Source organism: Oxyura jamaicensis, chromosome 11 (assembly GCF_011077185.1).
Source record: "Oxyura jamaicensis isolate SHBP4307 breed ruddy duck chromosome 11, BPBGC_Ojam_1.0, whole genome shotgun sequence".
Taxonomy (NCBI): domain Eukaryota; kingdom Metazoa; phylum Chordata; class Aves; order Anseriformes; family Anatidae; genus Oxyura; species Oxyura jamaicensis.
In genome coordinates, this window is record NC_048903.1 from 21,077,572 (window position 1) to 21,099,267 (window position 21,696).

General features: G+C 48.6%; 2 protein-coding genes across 9 annotated transcripts; one reads left to right on the forward strand and one right to left on the reverse strand.

The window, feature by feature from the left end:
* The first annotated feature begins 741 nt into the window (after positions 1-741).
* On the forward strand, positions 742-13,266 carry ZNF821 (zinc finger protein 821). 8 transcript variants are annotated; one of them, XM_035336649.1, is made up of 7 exons: positions 774-1,284; positions 3,343-3,536; positions 9,066-9,191; positions 9,706-9,854; positions 10,426-10,530; positions 11,457-11,623; positions 12,336-13,266. In XM_035336649.1, the coding sequence occupies exons 2-7, from the start codon at positions 3,503-3,505 to the stop codon at positions 12,988-12,990; spliced, it is 1,236 nt and encodes a 411-aa protein (XP_035192540.1). In that variant the 5' UTR covers positions 774-1,284; positions 3,343-3,502; the 3' UTR covers positions 12,991-13,266. The 8 variants fall into 8 exon arrangements, 4 of the variants coding, with proteins under 4 accessions (XP_035192542.1, XP_035192540.1, XP_035192539.1 ...); XM_035336651.1 differs by lacking the exon at positions 3,343-3,536 and having other exon boundaries at positions 760-1,284; positions 11,457-11,676; positions 12,336-12,597; XM_035336648.1 differs by lacking the exon at positions 3,343-3,536.
* A 1,386-nt stretch (positions 13,267-14,652) lies between these two features.
* Positions 14,653-21,436, reverse strand: ATXN1L (ataxin 1 like). The gene is made up of 2 exons (XM_035336643.1): positions 15,623-21,436; positions 14,653-15,398 (listed from the first exon to the last, which is right to left on the reverse strand). The coding sequence occupies exon 1, from the start codon at positions 21,292-21,294 to the stop codon at positions 19,213-19,215; it is 2,082 nt and encodes a 693-aa protein (XP_035192534.1). The 5' UTR covers positions 21,295-21,436; the 3' UTR covers positions 14,653-15,398; positions 15,623-19,212.
* Between the last annotated feature and the right edge of the window lie 260 nt (positions 21,437-21,696).

Consider the following 21,696-nt stretch of genomic DNA (forward strand, 5'->3'; position numbering starts at 1 on the left):
GGGCGGCGGGGCCGGGGCTGGGTCCCCGAGCGCCCGGGGGGCGCGGGGTGGGTGCCGCCGCCCGCGGGGCCGGGCCGGGCGGTCTGTCGGTCTGTCCGGCCGGGCCGTCGTGATGGGTCCCCCCGCGCGTCCTCTGCACCCTCGGGGCGCGGGCCGTGCTCCTCCGGCCGTCCCTGTGCCGGGGGAGCAGCGCACCTTGCGGGGCTGGGTCTGCCCGCCTGGCCGTCCGCTGGGAGTGCGGCCAGCGGCTGCCTGTCAGGGGAGGCTGACAGCATCCCTGTGCCTGTCTGTCAAGGCTGACAGCATCCCCGTGTCTGTCTGTCCGGGGAGGCTGACAACATCCCCGTGTCTGTCTGTCAGAGGCTGACAGCATCCCTGTGTCCATCTGTATGTCTGGGATGAATGTGTCCAGTCCCTCCTTTTGTCCATCTGTCTGAGGGTACTGTTGGAATCGATTCCTTCCCCATCAGTCTGAGGGATGAGGGGTCGATGTTTCCCCCTTGCAAAGCCTGAGGGGTGTTGGTGTGTCCCTGCCACAGGAAGGGCAGCAGGTTGGTGCATCCCCCCCCCGCCTGGCCACTGCCCAGAAGGCGCAGTGCTGGCAGCTGGCAGGAGCTGTCCTGCTGCCTCTTTCCTGTGCCTGCTTGCAAGTGGTCTCAGCTCTGGCTGCGAGGCCAGTCTGCTTGCGGGGTGCTGGCGGGGCTATGACCTGTCCTGGGGCTGGCTGTGCCAGCCCACCAGCAGCTGCCTCTGTGTCTGGAGCTGCATCTGTCAGGCAGACAGTTCCTTTGTGTGCCTGGTGCCTGGCCTCTCTGGCTGTCCCCTCTTCCTCTCTCTGGGTCAGTTTGGTGGTGGCTTTGGTTAGGTCTGTGCCTTATCTGCTGTGGGAGCAGACGGGAGGGAGGAAGGAATTTAGACTGAGAGTGCAGTCACTCCTGAAGCAAGGTGTTCTTAGCTGTTCGTATGCCAGGTACGAGATTGCTCGTAACTTTGCTTGAAATGGGTGGGGCTGCCCATGCATGGTGGTTTGCGAAATGCTTGTGGGTCGTGTTGGATGGCAGCACTGTGGTTGTGGTGATGCAGAATGAGCCCTGTAGGCAAAAGGATGGGGAGTGACCCTGAGGTACCCAGCTGTGTTTGGCCAGAGACTCAGAAGGTTCCAGTGGTGTGTGTGACAGGCTCTTCTCTTCTCAGGTGAGCCCTCTGCTGAGGGAACGCACACCGTGCTCCCAGGTCAGGGAAACATGTCCCGTCGGAAACAGACCACTCCTAACAAAGTTCACTGTGAGTATTATGTTACACAGCATCGTGGGATCCCTGCCCTAGACAGATTGTTGTGGAATGAGAAGGGGAGGTGGGGAATGATGAAAAGAGGTGCAGTCTGTGGGGGAATGGTTACTCACAGTTTCTCTTATGGCCTGTAAGAAGAGAAATTGAGCTCTGTGCATCAGGGAAGCTCTCTGTGTCCTGATGTGGCAGGACAGGGATAGGCTTGAACAAACAATTGACACTGTAAAGTTATGCAGGTGAGTGTATGCACAGGGCCTGTAGTTCTGCTTTGCGTTCACACTGTCACAAGTGCAAGTTAGTATACGAAGAAATGTGATTCTGGGGCTCTGGCCAGTCTTGGGAAAGGAAGTTCCAGGTAGGGTGGTCTGTGTGCAGCTGAAAGCCTGAAAATCCTGGCTTCTGATCTTTGTTCTACCACAGACTACACAGACTGGCATGGACATGTCACTTAAGCTCACTGTACCTCAATTTCCTACCAGCTAAAGTAAATAAAGCCATTTGCTCTTTCCTTGCAGGGAATAGGCAGTGGTTAAGTCAGTCAGTGGACAGATAAATGCTATCTGTCAGATCATACTTGTTCTGATCTGAGAGGACAAGACTGTTTCTCCAGCATTGTCAAGAACCTGGCATTTGTTGAATAGTGAATGGACTGAAGATGCCTTGCATTGGCACTTCTTGTGGGTAGGCTACAGAGAGATGTTAGCAGAACTCGGAGACAGCTGTGTGGATGTTCAGCTGCAAAGGGGAATCTGCACATACACAGCTTTTGTTTGACTGACTACAGCAGAGGGAAGCTGAGGGTCTGAAGCTATGCCCTTGAGACTACTCAGCTTTGTAGTTGGAGACATGTTTGGAATCTGAGCTGGCATGAGGAAAACAAATTTCCACTTCCGTAGACAAGTGAAAGTAAGGCTGATGAGATGAGGGAGCCTAGGTTATTGTTAAGCTGTGGTAACCATCATGACTATGGGACAGAGAGCTGAGTGCTGCAGCCCTAGCAACTGCCTTATTTGCTGATGCTGCTGGCTTGCATGTTTCTGTGTGTTTCTCTGTGGTGCCTTTAAGTATGGATATGGCAACAGAAATCTACGCATGCTGTTCTCTGTTAGAAGAAAATATATCATGATATAAACTAACACTCTGCACACTCGCTGAGTGTACTGGGGAGAATTACCTCTGTGTGGGATTTGAAGGCCCCATAGGAAACAAGAGGTGGATGTGGGAGAGCTAAAAAAACTCCTTGGTGGGTAATGTAAGGGTGATGTAGAGGTGACTTTTGGCAGCTGTGCTGACTTGTGCTCTCCCATTCCTGCTTCTGTGTGCTGGGTTCAACAGTGGGCACAGTATAGCTTTGATTGGTCTGCTTGGAATTGTCTTCATTAGAGAAATTTTAGATGTCCTGTGTTTTCTCTTGCAATGCCAATAACACTTCTGTCCACACACATTTGCTTCTGAGAGCACCCCGATACTACTACTGCTGTTTAGATTAATTAGACTTGTAGAAAGCATGCACTTATGTTGCCACCTCTGGTGTAGAGTTATGGTCCCTCATCTATGGGGACCAAGGGGTATGACAGCTCTAAAGGTGTAGGTGGAGTTTCCATGGTGTTTAGGTGGGCTGTTTTCTCTTCTGTACTCCACTGCATAACGGTTACGTTCTTTAGAAGCTTGTACTGTTGTGTACAGGACTATACATGCTATGGGGTTCAGTTATCGCATTTTCACATTGACCGTTGCTTTTTAATCTGCAATACAAGTCATCGCCAGCCTTAGTCTTGGGGAAACCACCTGACAAAAAGGCTACTGGTGGGCATGAGGTAGGCCACAGAGAGAGGAAACTTGGGACCTGTTCACCACTTTTACATGCAATGCATTAGCTACAGACAAACTATTCAATAGGAGTGGTCACAAGCAGCAACTAGGATCACAAAAAAATAAAGGGACTGAAAGATAAAAGAAAATTACAAGGGTGACATATCCTCCTTGGGATGGAAATCTTGTGTGTCTTATGATGAACACCACCAAATCGTTGGGACTTCTCTGTCTACCTAGCCTGCTGTGTATCTGGAGGGCCCAGAAATGCCAGTGCGCTGGTGAATGACGAGGAAAATCGGAGAGAACATCATCTCCAAGAACTGGGTGAGCCAGCAGAATGAGGAATCAGGCTGAGACATAGCAGGCACGTTACTGAGACTTCTTCACAGGGACTGAAATGGTTGGGAGGAAAGGAATAAAAGGGACAGCAGGTATGCAGCTTTTTATGCAGTTGTCTGCAATTGGGATCTGATTTGGCCGACTGTGGGGCTGGGGAAGTGCTTTTTGGATTCACGTAAATGCTACTCTGAATATCTAACTGGACAAATTCACGGGAGGATGGTGCCCACTTCTTCCTTGCTTGGCTGCTCCATGTTACCTTCCTTCTCAGATTCATTTGAGCAAGCAACAGCTACAGTCTCCTCTCCCTGGCTTGCTCAATGCCACCTCTTTCCAGGGTTACTTTCCAGGCTTGGCATGGCCCTTGTTTGACCTTCCTCTCACAACAGGGACTGCTGACCCCACTTAGCACAGAAGCACTTTGGTGTGCAGAGTGACTGGCTGGGAAGTTGTGTTGTTACAGATCAAGTCATTTTAAATAGAAGTTGATGTGTAAAGCAATCTAAAATAGTACATAAACAACAGTAAAATTACTGTTATCGTAAACGTATCATTGTGTGTGATAGCCGGTCCATCTACAGCTTTCCTTGTAGTTGTTTCCCTTTGGCAGGTCTGCAGCACATAATTGGCTTTTAACAATTTAATTTTGTTTTGCCACGTGGTGCATGAAAAACATTTTCACCTGACAATGTGGTAAGAAATAAAACTGTAATACTGGAATATACTTATTGCATTGCCCGTTTCACACTGAATTGAAAAATGCAATACAGTCATGTTGTTCCTGTAGAGAGATCTTCATTCATCCATTTCAGTCTTTATTTTCTCCCAGACTCAAAAGTATAAATGTATAAAATCTTTCTAAGCAATTAATCATCTGATCTTGCTTTCAAGCCCATCCATTGCTGCCCTGTCACTCCATCTGTTATGGGTTACTCCACTGTTCTTGAGCTTGCCAAGAATTCTGCTTCAGGTATTAGCGTGCTTTTATTTTCTCTCCCTGCTGTCCCATGAGCTGCTTCTCTTTCTATGGCTTCTACCCTTTGCAAGTGGTGCTTATTTTAGATCTCTTCAGAACAGCCTTTTAAAATCAAATTAATGGACATTTCCTAGCTGTATTTAGCATGGTCCCAATGTCCCATTAATCCTCTATCTCCTTCCTTCTCCCTCTGATACACACACACTCTGTGCTCTTCAGTGTTTCTTGAATTCTGCTGTCTATAATATTCTGAGTTTGAAAAGAAAGTATCTTGCAAGAAATAGCACCCAGCATTCAAAACTGAGCAAAAATTGTTACTTGCATCAAAATCCTTGGTTCTTAAAGGGCTCTGTGGGCTGCGGTTATTAACTCTTTCAATTGTTGTTTTTCATTTCAGTAACTGCTACAGCAATATGGACAACCCAGAATAGCGATGGGGCAGGTGGACTAGATCCACAGTGGTGGACAGACTTGCAAATTTCAGGTCCAGGAAAGGAGCACAGAGAAGACCTACATGAACAGGGACTTTAAATTGCTGTACAAGGAGGGAGTAAAGTGGCTCATCTCTGAGAGACTTTTCTGTTTAGGAAGGAAGACAGGGGAACAATGTGGTTTCTTTTTATTTTTGTTTTGTGGATTTGGGGGTGAGGTTGTTTTTTGTGTGTTTATTTTCCAGAACACCTGAGAGTTATCCTGCATTCATACAGTTCAAGAAGGAAAGGGCTCAGAAAAAAATCATTTCTGGCTGCTGCAAAGTTGGTGCACCACCAGGTCCTAGCAGTCATAACTGCCCCTGTTATGCAGTACCTCAGGGCTGCCCCCTACCTCCACAGCTGCTCTCCTGGCATCCCACTCATTTACAAGATTATGGAGAGGAGAACTGGAATGCAAAGCAGAGGCATTTGTATGATTTTTTTCACTGTCCTACATCTCTAGCTGTTTGTAAAACAAATACAGTGTTTTGGTGTTGTGGTCAGCCTGCAGCCCTTTTTGTATTTAATAAAGAAACTTCTGGAGAAGAGTCTGTGAATTCAATATTGAGCATAATGTCCTTTACTGATAGTGGTGATCCCAAAGCTGTTGCCTGTCTTACTCCCTTTCCACATAAATGCAAATGTATTCAAAAAGGGGGTGGAGGTTGGGGTTTAAGTATCTGTATGTGAGCATGTGTGTGCAGAAACAATAAAAACATAACCCTGTACCTATCAAACATTACAGCTCTAAAGATTTATTGAAGTAGGACTTAGTCTATCAGTAGATGAACTAAACACTCTTCTCTAAGTTCCTTTGGAGACCATAGTAGTATAATAAGAAATCTTGTATAAGGGAAAGAGTTTTTAAAAGTTTGTTTTTCCCAGTCCCATGATGCCTTTTAGATACAGGCTAGTGGAGAATGCAAAAGATGTTGAGTGCTAACAGCACTGGTTTGGTTAACAATTTGTGTTTCTGTCTGTAAGCTGAAAGTTCTCTGCACTGTACTGAATCAGTGTTAGCTTGGTTCTGGGTACACCGTACAGAAAGGCCACTGGCAGACATGATCGCTCTGTTGGTTGTTGTGATCGGTGTTAGTGTTACTGATAGGAAGAGTCCCCTCAGTCGTCTCTAAAGATCACAGATTTTTAAAATCGTGACACTGCAGCCTGTCCACGTGGTCTGTGTATCTGAGCAGGAACTTTCCTGCCATTAAACTCTGGGCTGCTGCTCAGTAGAAACGTAAGCCATCTGGAAGGGGAAAGGGAAAAGAAAACGTGTAACTGCTTCCACTAGTAGTTGTGGTAATGTTTGGAGTCCTGTTTCATAACTGTCACAGGTAGCACATCCTCCACCATAGTTTCACATCTGTTGTGCATACCACGGGTTTCCCCATTTCAGCATACTTTCTCTGACTTGCAATGCTTTTTTTGTCTCTGGGCTCTTAACCTGGTGGTTCATGGAGATCTGCTTCTTGGAGAGGCACCGTAATTCTGTAGTGTCTGCTGTTTGTACAGTCTGTATCTCAGTCCCACCAATGTGGTCCAGACGTAAAAGCAGCGCTCCAGGTTATGAAAACTATCCAGCACTAGAATGCATTCCAATGTGGGCGCATGTCACAGAATTCACCATTGTGCCTGCTGCTTTCAGTGGCAGATAGATATAGGGTGCTTTCCTGCACCTCTCTTCAGCCAACGTGGATTGTGTTCTCAAGTCCTCTCTACAGAAACCTTTCTCACGTTTCTGAGAAAGAATGATAAAAGCCTTCAAATGCTTTTGGAAACCTCCATGGGGATGTTGGGAACTCAAACTCCTCTCCCTCAGTCTCCGTGAAACTTCTGAAGGTCTTTGAAATCTTCCATAAGTTATTGCTCTTTAAAGCAATGCCGGAAATTTTGAGGTAAGCACCAGAAAGGCAGTGTGAGTATGAATATGGGGCAAAGCTGGCTGAAACAGTTTAGTATGTGCGAATACACCTGTCCTTATAACAGGACTGGTGTTCTCTCAGTGAGTCAAGAATGAAATTTCCTGATTACACTGATGCCAGTTGCGGCCCTATACTAAAAGGTGCAATTTTGTCCCAAAAGCTACTCTGGCTTCTTTGTTTTATGTTAAAAATGCACTGCATCTTCCATATTATTTCTGCATTTATGCTTTGAGTAGCTCCTGAGAGTTACAAACCAACTGATAAATCTAATCCAAAAGCTAGCCTTTTGGGAACTCCAGCACCTTGTCCCAAGTGCTCACAGCTCACCCACTGGTAAAAGCAAGTTATAGCTACATATGACACAAAGTCATTTTTTTGTTTTAATGTAAATATTAATGGTTGACTTTACGGAACTGAAAGCTTTCCCTAGCAGAGACTGCTGTATAAGTTTTCTTGCAGAGGAGCTCAAGTAATCACTTTCTCTCAATGTGTTTGCTGTTGCCTGTTCTCATGCTGAGTTGAGGTACTATTTATCAGTGTCTTTCAATGCAGCAGACTGTAAGCTATCCTAAACAAGCATCTCAGCTTTTTGGGTTCACTCCCTTAGCTTTCTGTTTTGAGCATATAAAGTATCGCTGAGATTTATTTTTCTGGGCAAGGCAAGTTACTAAAGCAAGTTATCCATCATGTAAGTAGAAGAAGATGAGCTCTGAGCACCAACTCCTTCTGGAGGGGCAGTTTGTCTCTAGTCCTCCTGGGACAGAAGGTGGTGACAGCACCCAAAGGACAGCCCTTGATTTTAGCACCACTGTGGTAAGCAGATAAGATGCCAGGCACTCAGGAAGAGATTATTTCTGTGCAAATTTCTCAAGAAAAAAAATTAAAGTGTCTGTCTGTCTTGAAGGAGAAGTGTAAATTATGAAAAATAATAGCAATAAATATCAATATGAAATATCTATCTACAAATCCTCAGCCTGCTGAGGAATTTTGTCTGTAGAATGAATGAGAGAAAAGAACCACTGAATAGTGCAGAGAGGAAAGGGAATTTAATGTGAACGGGTGCTTGCTTACCCTGTAGAGGAGCCAAGTGGACTGCAGAGAGGAAGTAGGTGCTGCATAGTAGCAACTTGATGCTGCTCTGGCAACAGCCAACATCTATAAAACGTCCAGGACATGCCATGGTTTGTGCTGTTGCCTGGTGATCCACCTGATGATGATCTATCTAACTACTGGGCCACCAATGTGTTGCAGTGGACATATCACAGGGCATTCAGCTAACGATCCCTCCCTCCCCTCTCTTCCCACCAATTTGCTCTCTCCAAATAACTAGAAATAATATAGGATAACTAGCATTTTATCTGGTTAATTACTACCTAGCTATGAAGGCACTTTCTAATAACTAAAGAAATTCACAAACATACTGTATGGTAATTGAGTTAATGTTGTGAATGTTTCAGTGGAAATGCATGATAAGGAAACATGGCAAATACGATACACATATACTGTCAGTGGAGAAAACTTAGGGTTTGAATTGAAGTTATGATTAAACTGTGGAAGACTACAATTAAGGCAAACATGCAGATTTAGTTTGCCGTGCTGTTACACTGCAAGAAGAATACAGAGAGAAAAACAGCCTGTATTTAAAAATCAGTTTAACTTAATTTGGGAATCATACAAATACTAAAGTCTGTGTTTTCCCAGGTCCTAACATGATTGCTTTCTAAATATCCTGATCTGTCACAGTACCATCACCCTGCCTGTTATAGCAGGAAATAGGACATAATGACTTAGAAGAGCCAAATAACACTATGCATGATTTGGGATACTGTTATCATCCCTGTGTGGCTTCCCCCCACCTACAGCTGTGCTACAGTTCTATTGGCAGATAGTTTGTCTGGTAGATGAGAAAGTCACCTGGGCACATATGGCAGGTATGCGGAGTCTTGCAGGCTTTTTTACGTCACCAGAGCAGTATATAAACAGTACGTTGAGACCAGCCTGACACCCAACATTTCCCTTAGCAAGACTCATCTAGACATAGGGCCTACACTTGCATCAGCAGGTACAGAACACTGGTGTCATGGGGTCAGCAAGCAGAGAGGTTACTTAAATGCTTTCAGAAAGGTGACTTCAGAGGTTCCGTGCAGTGCAGGTGAGCCACCTCACACCTGATGCATTTCTGGTAAGCTTTTGTGGTAAAAACAATGGAACGTCACTAGTCTGACTCTTTGTCCTTGTGGCTGCCAGGGGAGCAAGTCTTTGCAGGGCTGGAGGAGCAAGCCCGCCAAGCCATGATGAAAAACAGCTTTCCTGGACCTCTTGGGGACCAAAGGCCTGCCATTCATCCACTGCAAGACCATGACTCCAGCAGCAGTGAGTTCTGCCCCTTCCAGTAATTGCAAGGTAGTGGACTGGAGAGACTCTTCCGAGGGCTGAGGTTACGTGCTGCACAGCTTGCAGGGGTCCTCTGGGGACTATCTTACTCATCCCCTTCTCTGGGTTAGCTCTTGGCTCTTGTGCAGGACTCCGCATGAACGAACAAGAGCAGAACTGCTCCCCAAGGGTAGGTGGGCCTGGAGCCAAGGGCCATCACAGCACAGGTTGGGCAACCAGCTCACCACTAGAGTGCAATTGCACAGCACCAGAGCAGGGTGGTGACAGCAAGAGGCTCTGTCCACAGACCAGTGATTGTCAAGCAAGGCCAGCTAACAAAACAGACCCAGGAACTCCACACAGCACTCTGAGGATTGAAGCTCCCCTGAGTTTAAATGAAGCATCTCATCAGTGGGTGTGAGCAGATGCCCCAGATGAGGCTTATCACGACAATTAAGGCTTATTAGTACCCTCAGGGTCCTGACACTTGGAGTAACTGTTCTGTATGTTCCAGGTGGCAGTGATGATGATGATGATGAAACCACCCAGGATGAAGTTTCTTCCCACACTTCTGAAGAGGATGGTTCCATGATAAAAGTGAAGAAAGAGTTAGAGAATGCAGAAAAACCTGCAGCTGGAACCCCAGTTATGAGAGAAAATGAGGCAAGTGTGTATTGGTACTATACTTACATAAAGTTCCCAGGAAGAAGGGAGGGCGCTGGGTGAAAACACATCTTTTCTCCTCACTGTGATTTCTTTCCTTGTCCCCACTCTCACTTCCTCCAAACGCTATCTCCTGGCTGGAGGAAATGGTGTGAGGTGTTCTTGGGCTACCAGGAACAGGAGACAAACTGCTATTCTCCTGCCTTGCTGAGATGCTTACGCAGTCTGTCCACCTCCTTCAGTTCTGTCTGGTACCTTTCTCTGACTGATCTCCCCTTCCCTTCTGCTACAGAGAAGACCTTGCCTACCAGAGCCACCGTGCTGGCAAGGTTGTGGGTGCGAGTGTAGGCTGTGAGGCTTCTCTTTCTTCTTGAGACAGCAGGAGTTTTGCTCGGAGGGTACATAAAGAAAGTTTTAGAATGAGAACAGCAAACAAGCCCCAGCAGGCCTGGGTGCAGCACTTGATCTGGGCAAGGCCTGTGTGCAGGTGTTGAGTAGATACTAGGGGAGCGTGAGGCAGCTGCATGAAGACCTGTGTGCCCTACACCAAGGCATCTTTCTCTCCCCCTAGGTTCCTGAGAGTTTGAATGCTGACCCCATGCTGGGATTGTCACAGTGTCCCCTCTGCCAGCTGGAGTGTGGAAGCAGAGAGCAGCTCATTGCACACGTGTACCAGGTAGGGGTTGGTTCCAAATGGGGGGATGTCTCTGGCCTTAAGCTGCTCAGCTGTCCCAAATTCAGAAACGGTCCTGGGCAAGGGGCATGGGATGACTTTGTTCTGATTTTTGCAGTCACAGAACTGAACAGATCCTCCTATCTAGGGTGTGACTGAAGTTTATAGCAGATAGTCCAGAGGGAGTCCTGGGTGAAAAAATCAGCAAGGTACCAGTCTACACAGCTGGAGAGCACAGCTCCGTCCCAAGGCAGTCACTGCAAGCAGTTGCAGGCCGAAACAAGATAGTTCTTTCAGATCAAACGCAGAAGCAATTCTTATATCATTCAGTGAAATAAGGAACCCTCCTCCTGATCACTTGGTTCTTTATTCTGTCCCTTTATCGCAGTTCCTATCCATGGAAACAGCAGTTCTTCCTCTGAAACAATTCCAGTACTGTGGGAAATCTATGCTGGGATCTTACAGGTTTTGTTGTCAGTAATCTCCTCACAGCACATTAAAGTATGTAACAGAAGGAATGAAGCAGAGCTGAACTGACCACTTATCTGCACCAGCTGACTGTCTCTAGCTACCATCATAGTGAGCTTTCCCTCCCCAGCATCCTGCCTACTGTTAGTGTAGTCATGCTTTTTCTAGCAACACCAGCTACTTAGATGCCTTTCTGAAAACAAGAGTCAGGTCGTATGATCTGAGTGTTCTGGCTCTACTTGTTTCTCTTGCATTTCTGTTGAGCTGCAGAAAGGTGTTTGATCTGTGACATCCCAAATGTCTTGCGCTTAGTCTAGGAGCTGTAAGCCAGAGGTTTTAGTGGTTAAATGATCCTTTTCCAAGAGGCTGAACTAAATGGTTTGCCATATTTTGTTAGCACACCTCAAACTGGGCAGGGAGCTGGGCAATTTGTAACTAACAACCTAGTGGTTGTTTTGCAGCACACTGCAGCTGTGGTGAGCGCCAAGAGCTACATGTGTCCTGTATGTGGCAGAGCCCTCAGCTCACCAGGATCCCTTGGGCGACATCTCCTGATCCACTCAGAGGACCAGCTGTCAAACTGTGCGGTGTGTGGAGCACGTTTCACCAGCCACGCCACATTCAACAGGTCAGGGTCACCCTGGCTGGTGAGTGGGCTAGGGTACCCACAGAAAAGATTAGGTGGGTTGCCTTAAGTGACCACAGAAGTCATGTCTATGCCCTACTAAAGGCCAGTTGTGAACACCCGCGATGACTGAGATTTCCTTGATCCCTTCCTCCTTGCAACTCCACATTACCTGCAAAAATCTCCATTAGCTGTGCTGCTAAAAGGGTGTTTCTTAGCTCTGTGAAGAAGTAGGACTCTTCAGAGAGCACTGAGACTCTTGTCACAGGAGAACAATCGTTACTCTCCTTGCTTAGCAGTCCATCAGACAGGGTCTGTGCTGCCCAGATGAGTTCCTCATTTCCAAAGCAGGACTACAGGCAGAAACTGAAATGTTCCTCGTTTGTGTCCTACCTGGTGGAAGATTATTCACTGACTAGGGGAATAGGGAATGGAGAAATCCAGAGATGATGGGGAGTAGCAGCTTGCTGGTTAATTCCTGCCCTTGCACTCTTCCAACCCAGATACTGCTCTGGGCTAATCCTGTTCCTACCTCTGGATGTGCTGTTGCTTGGTTTTAGGTATTCAGCCATGTTTGTAGGCAGGAATGGTTTAGCACAGCCCTCTGTCATGGGCACTAGTGGGGGTACTGTTCACTGCAGCCTCCCTGTCAGTCTGAGATGAGGTTTCTCCTGTCAGCACCAAGTCTCTAACACTCTGTACTTTCTGCTTCCAGTGAGAAGCTCCCAGAAGTGCTCACTGCAGATCGCCTGCCTGCACCACAAAGCGAGGGCCCCTCCAGTGTTGAGGGGAAGGACGTTGCCTTTCACACCCCTGTGTATCCTGCAAGCATCCTCCTAGTGTGCAACAACTGTGCTGCGTATCGCAAGCTGCTGGAGGCACAGACACCTGGCATGCGAAAGTGGGCGCTTCGTCGGCAGAACGAGCCCTTGGAAGTGCGGCTGCAGCGTCTGGAGCGGGAGCGCACGGCCAAGAAGAGCCGGAGGGACAATGAGACTCCTGAGGAGCGTGAAGTGAGACGGATGCGGGATCGAGAAGCTAAGCGCCTGCAGCGCATGCAAGAGACAGATGAACAGCGGGCGCGACGGCTGCAGCGAGACCGGGAAGCCATGCGATTGAAACGTGCAAACGAGACCCCAGAGAAACGGCAGGCCCGGCTCATCCGGGAACGTGAGGCCAAGAGGCTGAAGCGGCGCCTGGAGAAAATGGACATGATGCTCCGGGCACAGTTTGGCCAGGACCCCTCTGCCATGGCAGCTTTGGCAGCTGAAATGAACTTTTTCCAGCTGCCAGTGAGCAATGTGGAGCTGGAGAGCCAACTGCTGGGCAAAATGACCTTTGAGGAGCAGAGCAACAGTACGCTACATTGAGCTGCAGCCAAAGACTATCACCACTGCTGCATCTGTCACAGGCAAACTAGCAGGCTCCTATGCTTCGGAGGCTGTTGTGGGTCCCTGGCCAGCTCTCCCCCAGAGATGGTTCCGATTTTCTCCTGAACATAGGAGGAGAACAGAGCTGAGAGATGTCTGCCAAAGTAGCCCCGGTGGAAGCAGATTCTGAGGATACAGTCTGCTGTGGGGGTCAGCCACAGCCTGTGAACAGTGGAAAAATAAATTAATGTTTCACATTTATTTAGTCCCCTCCTTTACCTTTTGTACTTTGTCCTGTTCTTGGACCGTTGCAGCATGGATGGGTTTGGGCTGCTGCTGTTCTGCTACAGGTGAAAAGCCTGCCTCACTGAAAAAGAAACTTATTTACAGCAGCATAAGTAATGGAGCTGAGGACTTTGATAGTCCACTGCTCCTCCAGGAATAAATACCTCACTGTTTGTGTCCATAAAAAGGAAGCAAAAAAAGGATGCCATCTTCCTGGAAATGGCTGCGCGCACCATTTAACACTATTTCTATGTTCTTGTTTGCAGTAGCGTACATGGAAAAACTAAGAGGAAGTGATTCCTGTTCTAAGATACCTCATATAAACAATAACAGAAAGGCTGACCAAGGTAAGCAAACAAGGAAGTGAGCCAGTTGATGAACAAGGTAATTTTCACTTAAATAGCATTTCAGGTTTGCAAGTGAGAGAGACACAGACATACTGTAGAGAGTCTAGCAAAGGGCCCCAAAGGGACTGGAACATCTCTCCTCTGAGGAGAGGCTGCAAGAGCTGGGACTGCTCAGCCTGGAGAAAAGAATGGTTAGGGGGATCTTGTCCATGCCTAGAAATATCTGAAGGGAGGTGCAGAGAGGACAGACCAATCAATTTTCAGTGACTTAGAAACTTGATTTTTCCCTCTATTTAGCTTGAAAAACTTTTTTGCTGCAACTCTTTTGAAGTCCTACTTAAGTGCTTAAAATAGTTGCCTTTGAAGTGCATGATGCTGCATTTTTTTCATGACATGAAACTAACTTCATAGACAGTCTTGTGGGCACTTGCTACAAAAAGGTTTTAATCTTTTGAAGCCTATGCTCCTTAACATGCCACTGTAACAGCTTGTTTCCTCAACTTAGAGAAGTTCTTTTATCTTCTTATCTGGATTTCCAGGAGCCATCCTTGCCTTGCTCTCTTTGGGAAAAGGCACCAGATCTGGCAAGGATCTATTCAGTTCTGTTACCTTCTCTATATTCTCTGTTGTTCTGTGAGCTGATCTCACTTTTATTCTTACTTCTGTTCATTTTCACACTCAAGCTGACAGTCTGTTCTTTCCAGCAGTTGCTGTTACCCTACGTTGTGTGTTTTGCTTGGCCAGCAGAGACATAGCTGTGCTGTGCTAACTGTATGCTTTTTTGAGGTTGCTTTTACTGCAACCTCCTTGGCGCCTTACGATTATTCCACGCAATATTTACTAACAAAACCATTGTATCAAAGGGGTTCAAGGAGATCACATAAAAGCAAAAGTATTTGAACACAGACTTAGCAATCTCTCTGTCAGCCTTTACCTTGTGTTTGTCATAGTTTCCAGATCACTGTGTAAGACCAGAGAACCCCCATTCAACCGATCATTGATGCCACAGACGAGCAAAAAGTCTCAAACACCAAAGGAAAAGCTATTGGTTTATATATAGATATATATATATATAGATATATACTGTGTTTACAGAGTCAACAAGTTAAATGCAATATTCATAAGAGCATTAACAATAAAAATACAATCTGTGTGTAGCCAAGTACAGACTTAAAATGGTAAAACAGGAAAAAGGATCTCACCAAAAGTACAAATATACAGTACAAATTGATTTATTTAAAACAGTTACAAAAAAAGCACAACAAAATAGAGATTATCCTTAGAATTATTAATGCTTTGTTAAAGATCAGGTAGGAGGAATGGGGTGGGAGCAAGGTTGGAGGGGAGCACCTGACTAGTTCTAAGGCTTTAGATACAATGCGGTCGGTTACATGTTAATACAGCCATTACATAACTGGGATTATAGTCGAGGGATCAGCACTTATCTACAAAAACCTCCTTGCCTCAGGGCAGCCCAGCCAGTTCCCCCTGTGCCACATGCCTTACAGACCGCATGCACAGACCCTCCCCTGGTTCTAAGGTGCCACAAAGGCAAAAAGCAACCAAAACGGGCACGGCGCGTTTGCAGGGTGGGGTGGCAGCAGCCTGGGATGTCAGGGCAAGTCCTGTCCTCCATGGACAGACGTGAAGACCACAGAGGAGTCTTGACCATCAGCATTTTAAGCCCCACACGGAACATACCCTGGGGCAAACTCTGCAGAATGTGCATTTGTAGCCATCTGAGCAGCTTCTGCAAAGTTTCAGGCCCGGGACAGCCTGAAAGGCAAAGACCAGTTGTGAGTGACGCTAGGGAAAGGCACATGGACTGCTGTGGGCAGGAACTAGCATTTGGGCTACTCAAGCTGCTGTAGTTTCATTTAAAATATTTTTCTGAGTAACAAGGATTGTTAGTTCTCTACTGGGGAAAGTGACTTCAAGTGTGGGGTGGGGACAGGAGGGATGGGGACACTTAATGTGAAAAGTGCATTATACTTGCGCACCTGCTGGAAAGGAGAGGCAGAGGTGCCTCTGCAGCTTTCCTCCTTCCCAGACAGAGCTTTCTCTGCATAGTCTGGTAGTGATGAGTGCTTGTCACCTGGAGCAAGTCTTGTGTTCCTGGGGGAACAGTGTACACATGGCCTGGGAGCAGGCCTGGCCTCTGACGGGCAGCTGACCCAAGGAATGTTTCATGAGATGGGACAGATGGCTACAGACACCTGTTATTGCATCCTACAGACTCTTCCCACAGCCTCTGTGTGAGCTGGGTAAGACCAAGGCCAGGATGCCTCCTCCTTCAGGTAGGACAGACCGCAGCTCTCCCTCCCTTCACAATAGCAGCAGGAAAACAGTGTATTTCTGAGAAGCCTGTCACATCTCTGCCAGAAGAAAGGTCTGGATAACCAGCTCATTCCATAATGTCTTCCTGGCTTTATTTCCCCCTATCCCTGTAAACCTAAGAAATAAATGCCTCCCCTGTGGGCTCTTTCATAGCCTTCCTGCCCACAGCAGAACCTGTCTCGCACACTCCATGTCTTGAGAGAGCCTGAACACTCAACCCAACAGCCACCACCGGAGCTGAGCAACACAGTCCAACCCAGTAAAGAAAGATTCCAGTGATTATGAGTGCTGTTTGGCTGGGCTAGAGGGCCTCCAGTGCTTCCCTCCTGCCCACAGTCCCTGGGGCAAGCGGCCAGATGCCCCAATTATTTTCAATGCCTCCTCCATGAGATGTGCCCCAAACTGCTGCTTCCAGAGAAGAGAAGAGCTGGCAGCTGAAACATGCTCAACAGTGGGACTCACAGGGAGCCTGGACAGAAGCCCCAAGGACAAACACACCCTGGCCTCTTCCACAGACCTCAGAACCACACTCAGCAGATGTGTGGCCAAGCCAGCAGCCAAGGAACCACCAGGATGAGCACCCGCACAATCCCCCACCTGTCCCAGGTAGAGCTGTTCTAGCCCCGCAGCATCTTGCTTCATTCACCAGCCTTTTCAGACTACCGTTCCACGCGGCCAAGACATAGAAGCAGTGAGTACAGTGACACACCGAAGATGAGGCAGGCTCTCTAAATCCTCTAAGACAGAGACTTCCATGTTTGAATGGGCACACAAGGGCTCTGCACCGTCCAGCTGCACAAACACTCTGAGCACACAATGTCCCTTCCTCATTCACTGGCCATGCTTCTGCAAGATCCCTTCCTTAGCTGCCTGCCACAGCTCTCAGTTCCTCTGCATGCACCACACAAAGAACAGGCAAGAGAAGCTGCGCTCCTCCTCCGTCTTCTGCTCTTGGCCACAGACCCTGGATATCCTGAGCATTAAGTTCTAACCAGCATCAGTCAAGGCCTTTGTGCAGGAGAGTCCGATGAACAGCGACTGTGGAACACACATGGGAATGAGGCCAGGCACCTGGGCCCAGGCAAGGATGTTCCACTGACAAATGGTGCCATAAAAAGAGCAGCCTTCCCACAGCTGCCGCATCAAAGGAGGCAGAATCTTCACACAACAGTATCACTGTGACTTTGTGCATTTCCACATGCAGTTGATGAGACCACAAGCATTTTGTGATTCTGGGGCAGCTACGTGTGACACAGGAAGCATCCTCACCCTGGAGAAACCCTCGTGAGGCACAAACACTGAAGGCATGAACAAAGCATATCTTAACTAAGGCCTGAAAATAAATTGTTCTCCCGGCACAGGCATGTCAAAGGCAACAGAGATGGCTAGCAATTTGCTAGGAAATCATAATCAATGGCCTGGATGGAAGAACTTTTCTGGAGACTCTCTCGCTTGCAGAACACTTATGCACACAACCCCTGCCACGCAGCCAACTGAAGCCAGTTGGTTACAGGACACGTTTCTGGAGAGTATTCAGACCAACCCTGAGACACCAGCATCACAAAAGCTGACCAGGAGGACAGCTACATCATCAAGAAGTGCTGACACACAAGCCATTCAGGGAAGGAGAGAAGCAGAGCCCTACCAGTCCAGCATGCCTGGCAGAAAACTTCAGGAAGGTGAGAAAAGGGAGACAGAAAATGGTACACTAACATCAGGAGCATCATCAGGACTCTAGCAGGGATCTGCACGCTGAAAAGAAATCCTCAAAAGCCTGGTCCTAGCACAGTGATGGGCACCTTAATACAGGGAATACTTAAATCCACGTTAAGTCAGTAAAGACTCTTACCCTTGACAAAACAGTGACATTTTTATTCTAAATAAGCAGTTAGAGCCAGTGTCATAACACACCATCAGAGAGGGCAAATTAGTGTAACTATAGGAGCCTTCACTTGAATGGAGTGTTATTTACCATAATGAGGTATTAATATACATTTGTGTTAGATCTCACTGTGAAGAAGGCTACTCTTGATAGTACCATGTTGTTCTACAGAGGAACTCCAAAGTGAAGCATTAGAACAACTAACAGAAAAACACCCAGAAATGCCCTATGATGCTGCGATCCCTAGAGTCCCTACATTACTCATGGAATTGTACTTAGCTGAAGCTTTGTACTTTGCCTGCACATACACAAACACTTGTTTCTTTAGAGTTTATTCAGAAAACTGCCTGCAGGGAATAATTAGCCATCCGTAAAGTTTTATTCTGATTTAATTACAAAATAGTCTCGGTCTTGTCACAGTAGAAGGATGCGTTTCCATCCTTCACTAGAGAATGCTAAATATATCTGACTCCAGCTTTCAAAAAACAAAACAAAAACAAAACAAAACCTAACCCCATTCACCCATAGACTAAGCCTTAAAAGCCTTAAGCCCAAGAGATTTTGTTTTTAAGGTTATTAACATGGGAAGGAATATTTGATTTGGTGACTAATATTACAATAATTAGGTGACAACAAAAGTATTTCAAAGCAGGAAACTGACATCTCCCATGCTGTGTCCCATCCCAAGTGCTCAAGTTCCCTATTCAACTGTACCCAATACCCATCCTTTTGGTCCTTCCTCTTGAGTTTCTGTGATTCATGGAAATCTCTGTACATTCTTTGCAAGAAGAAAGAGCAGTTGGATTCAGTGGAAGAGACCTTAAACAGAACCATCAGAGAAGCATCTGCGTCCTGCCCTCAAGAGCTCCATCGGTGAACGGTCCTTTTAAAGTGCATGTGTGAAGAAAGGGGATACTGGGAGTAGAGCCCCCTAAACTCCAGTGGGGACCCATCTCTCCCCATCATGAAAAAGGAGGAATAATATCTTCAGCAATTTTACTTGCTACCTTAAGCCACATCTGCCCTTCCCATCTCTCCACCTTTCCCGAATGCTTACTTAGACCCTGCCCTGCAGGGTATCAGTTATTCAAGGAGGGGCAAGAAAGCCCCAGCCTCCAGATGTTCTCATTGCAAGCTCATGAGCACGTCCCTGTTCTCTACCCCAGCTAGCCTGTTGCTGCTCCCTGAGGCACTGGAGTCCTCTCGATTCCCCAAGAGGAACTGGTCAGCCACTGAACTGGAATAAATCCAGTTCTGCAGGGCAGAAAGCAGCCTTGCTGGTGAACCTGACACAAAGCATGTGCAATTTCTCCACCCAGTGAAGGTGAGGCTCACCCAGAGGGCATGCCCTAGCTCACAACCTCAAAGGGATCATTTCCCTGCATTAGAACGCCCTTCGATAGACAGCTTGACCTCCTGGGGAATGAAAGAGGGACGGAGCAGAGAGGGCCGAGGCTCCTCCGCCTGCGTGCTGTATCTTTGGAAGCCTGGGGCGGCCCAGCTGTGCTGAATGACAGTCTCAGGCTGAGAGGGTTCATCGTGAGAGCTCTGAGCTGCACTTTCCCTTTCTGGCTGGTTCTTCCTTTCAGCAGCTCTGTCAGACGGTTCTCTGGACCCCTGAGCAGTTCTTTCAGATCTCTCTCTAGTAGATATCAACTGATCTGTGAGAGGGTAGTTAGCCTGAGAAGCAGAGTTGCCATTCATGCTTTGTAAACTGATTGATATGCAGACATCACCCACTTGCAGCCTGTGACAGGGCAAAGCAAAGAGCTGAGCAGTCCGCCCCGGGCTACAGGAGGACCAGCCCTGGCCATAGACAAAGAAGGGATGCTCTGGGGGCACATCGATGCTCACTTTACTTTGTTGCTCTCCAACCACAAAATGCAACATGACAAGTCCAGGCCACTGGCTTTCCTGAATATCCACCACGGTGCTGGAATCAATCTTCAGGCCCCCGCTCACCTCCGCACTGCGAACAAAGTCTTGAGTCTGCAAGTCCTCTACCCGCTTCAGCTCTCCTGTAGCCAGCTGGATGATGGCTCCTTTCATGAAGTGAGAGGGCAAGTGTGAGGAGCTAGGTGGCTGCAGCTGTGCCAGGTCCTTTTCAAGTACGCTTCCTCGAGCCTGCAAGTCTGGGCTCTGCCTCACCAGGGTTTCTGAAGCAGAAGAAGACCTGATGGGCTCAGATCCAATGGGAACCAGTACTGGCTTGCCATTGGCTATCACCATTCCTTTGGTTAATTGTCTTTGTCTAACCATCTCTTCAGGGGATAAGACGCATGGACTCCTGGACTGGCTCTTCCCAGCAGCAGCCCTTTCCACTGTGTTCCTCAAAAAGTCCTTTGACTCCCCCTGCTGATCAGGGATACTATGGCAAAGGTTTAAAGGGCTTGGGTCATCTTTCCTCTGGGCTGCCAGAACATGATAATCCTGAGATGCTAACACCCCCACCACCCTCTGAACCTCCAGGTCAGTGTCTGGGGTGTTTCTGTGAGCTGGCACAGAGACCTCTGTTCTCAACGTCTGGTAACCTGAAAGAAACTGTCCATCAACCACACATCCCACTGCAGCCCCTGGCAGACAGTCTTCGGCTTTACTGCTGCCAGAGTCCACAGCCTCGCTGGTCCTCCTCACCACGTTGTGCTCCAGATGTCTCTGTCCACCATTGGCAGCAGCTACCTCTGAACTCAGTTGACTGTCTTGCTGAGGAGAATCTGGGCGTCCACCTGCTGTGGGCGTCTCATATGCTGAGTACCCTGGTGGGAGGCGAGACATCTGATAATAAACAGGAATTCTACCTAGTGTAGTATCTAGTGGCTGGGTCCCAGCATGGTGCTGCATCTGGCCAGAAGGAGAGACCGCAGAAGCAGATTTGTTGAAGGTGTGGGTAGGAGAGGTAGTCTGGGGGGAAGGAGCGGCTTCTTCTGTGAAGAGAGAGGCATATGGCACAAAGTGGGGGACGTGAGAGGCGGTGAGGTTGGTGGAAGGAGACAGGAGAGGACTAGGCAGGAAGCCAGGAGGGACAGCATAGGGCACTGTGTAATGCGAGCCGATGAGCTGTAGGGACGTCGGTGGGATCTGCGCGTAGTGGATGGGCGGGTAGGGCACCCCCGGGTGCTGGATTATTGGCGAGGTCACGTTGAAGGCCGGGGTCAGGGGGCTCACATTCACCACGGGGTGCAGGGCCGTGGGGGCGAAGGTGGCGGGCGGCACCGCCACCTTGTAGAGCATCCCATACTGGTCCACCGTCAGCCCCGCCACGGCCTCCGTGGCCTCCCCGGGGCCATAGCGCAGGGCCGCGGGGCCTGGCCCCGTCGTCCGGGCCCACTCGGGGCCCTCGCCCGAGGCCTGGGTGCCCCCCGCCCGCGCCGCCTCCGTGCCGGTGCTGGCGGCGGGGAGCTCCCGCTTCTTGGGCGGGAGGCACTCCTGGCTGCGCTCGTGGCCCGCTCTCATGGCGCCCCGCGGTGTCCCGGCAGCCCCGGCCGCGACGCTCGTTCATGGGGGCGCCCGCAGGAGCTGCCACACGCCGGCTCCCGGATCCCCGCCGCCGGCCGCCGCCTCACCTGCACCAGGAACAGAGGGAGCCGTGAGCCCCGGCCCCGAGCCGGGCGCGGGCCCCTGGAGCGTGGGGGAAGGGAGGGGGGCGGGACGGGGAGCCCCAGGCCGCGGGGACAGAGCGAGCCCCGGGCCCCGGCGCCGCGGGCTGGAGGAGCCGCGGGCCCCCGCCCTGCTCGGCGGCCCTGGCCCCGGCCGCCCCGCGCCCTGCCCCACTCCGCCCCACCGGGCCCGAGGCGCCGCAGCCGCGCCGCGTGTCCTTTTTTTTTTTTTTTTTTTTTTTTTTTTTTTTTTTTTTTT

Bases quoted from the DNA above. Each gene is read 5' to 3' on its own strand.
- ZNF821 (XM_035336648.1), top strand. From the start codon at position 1,245: ATGTCCCGTCGGAAACAGACCACTCCTAACAAAGTTCACT. The intron at 9,192-9,705 runs GTGAGTTCTGCC...TGTATGTTCCAG, and splicing joins AGACCATGACTCCAGCAGCA to GTGGCAGTGATGATGATGAT. The intron at 10,531-11,456 runs GTAGGGGTTGGT...GTTGTTTTGCAG, and splicing joins TCATTGCACACGTGTACCAG to CACACTGCAGCTGTGGTGAG.
- ATXN1L (XM_035336643.1), bottom strand. From the start codon at position 21,294: ATGAGAGCGGGCCACGAGCGCAGCCAGGAGTGCCTCCCGCCCAAGAAG.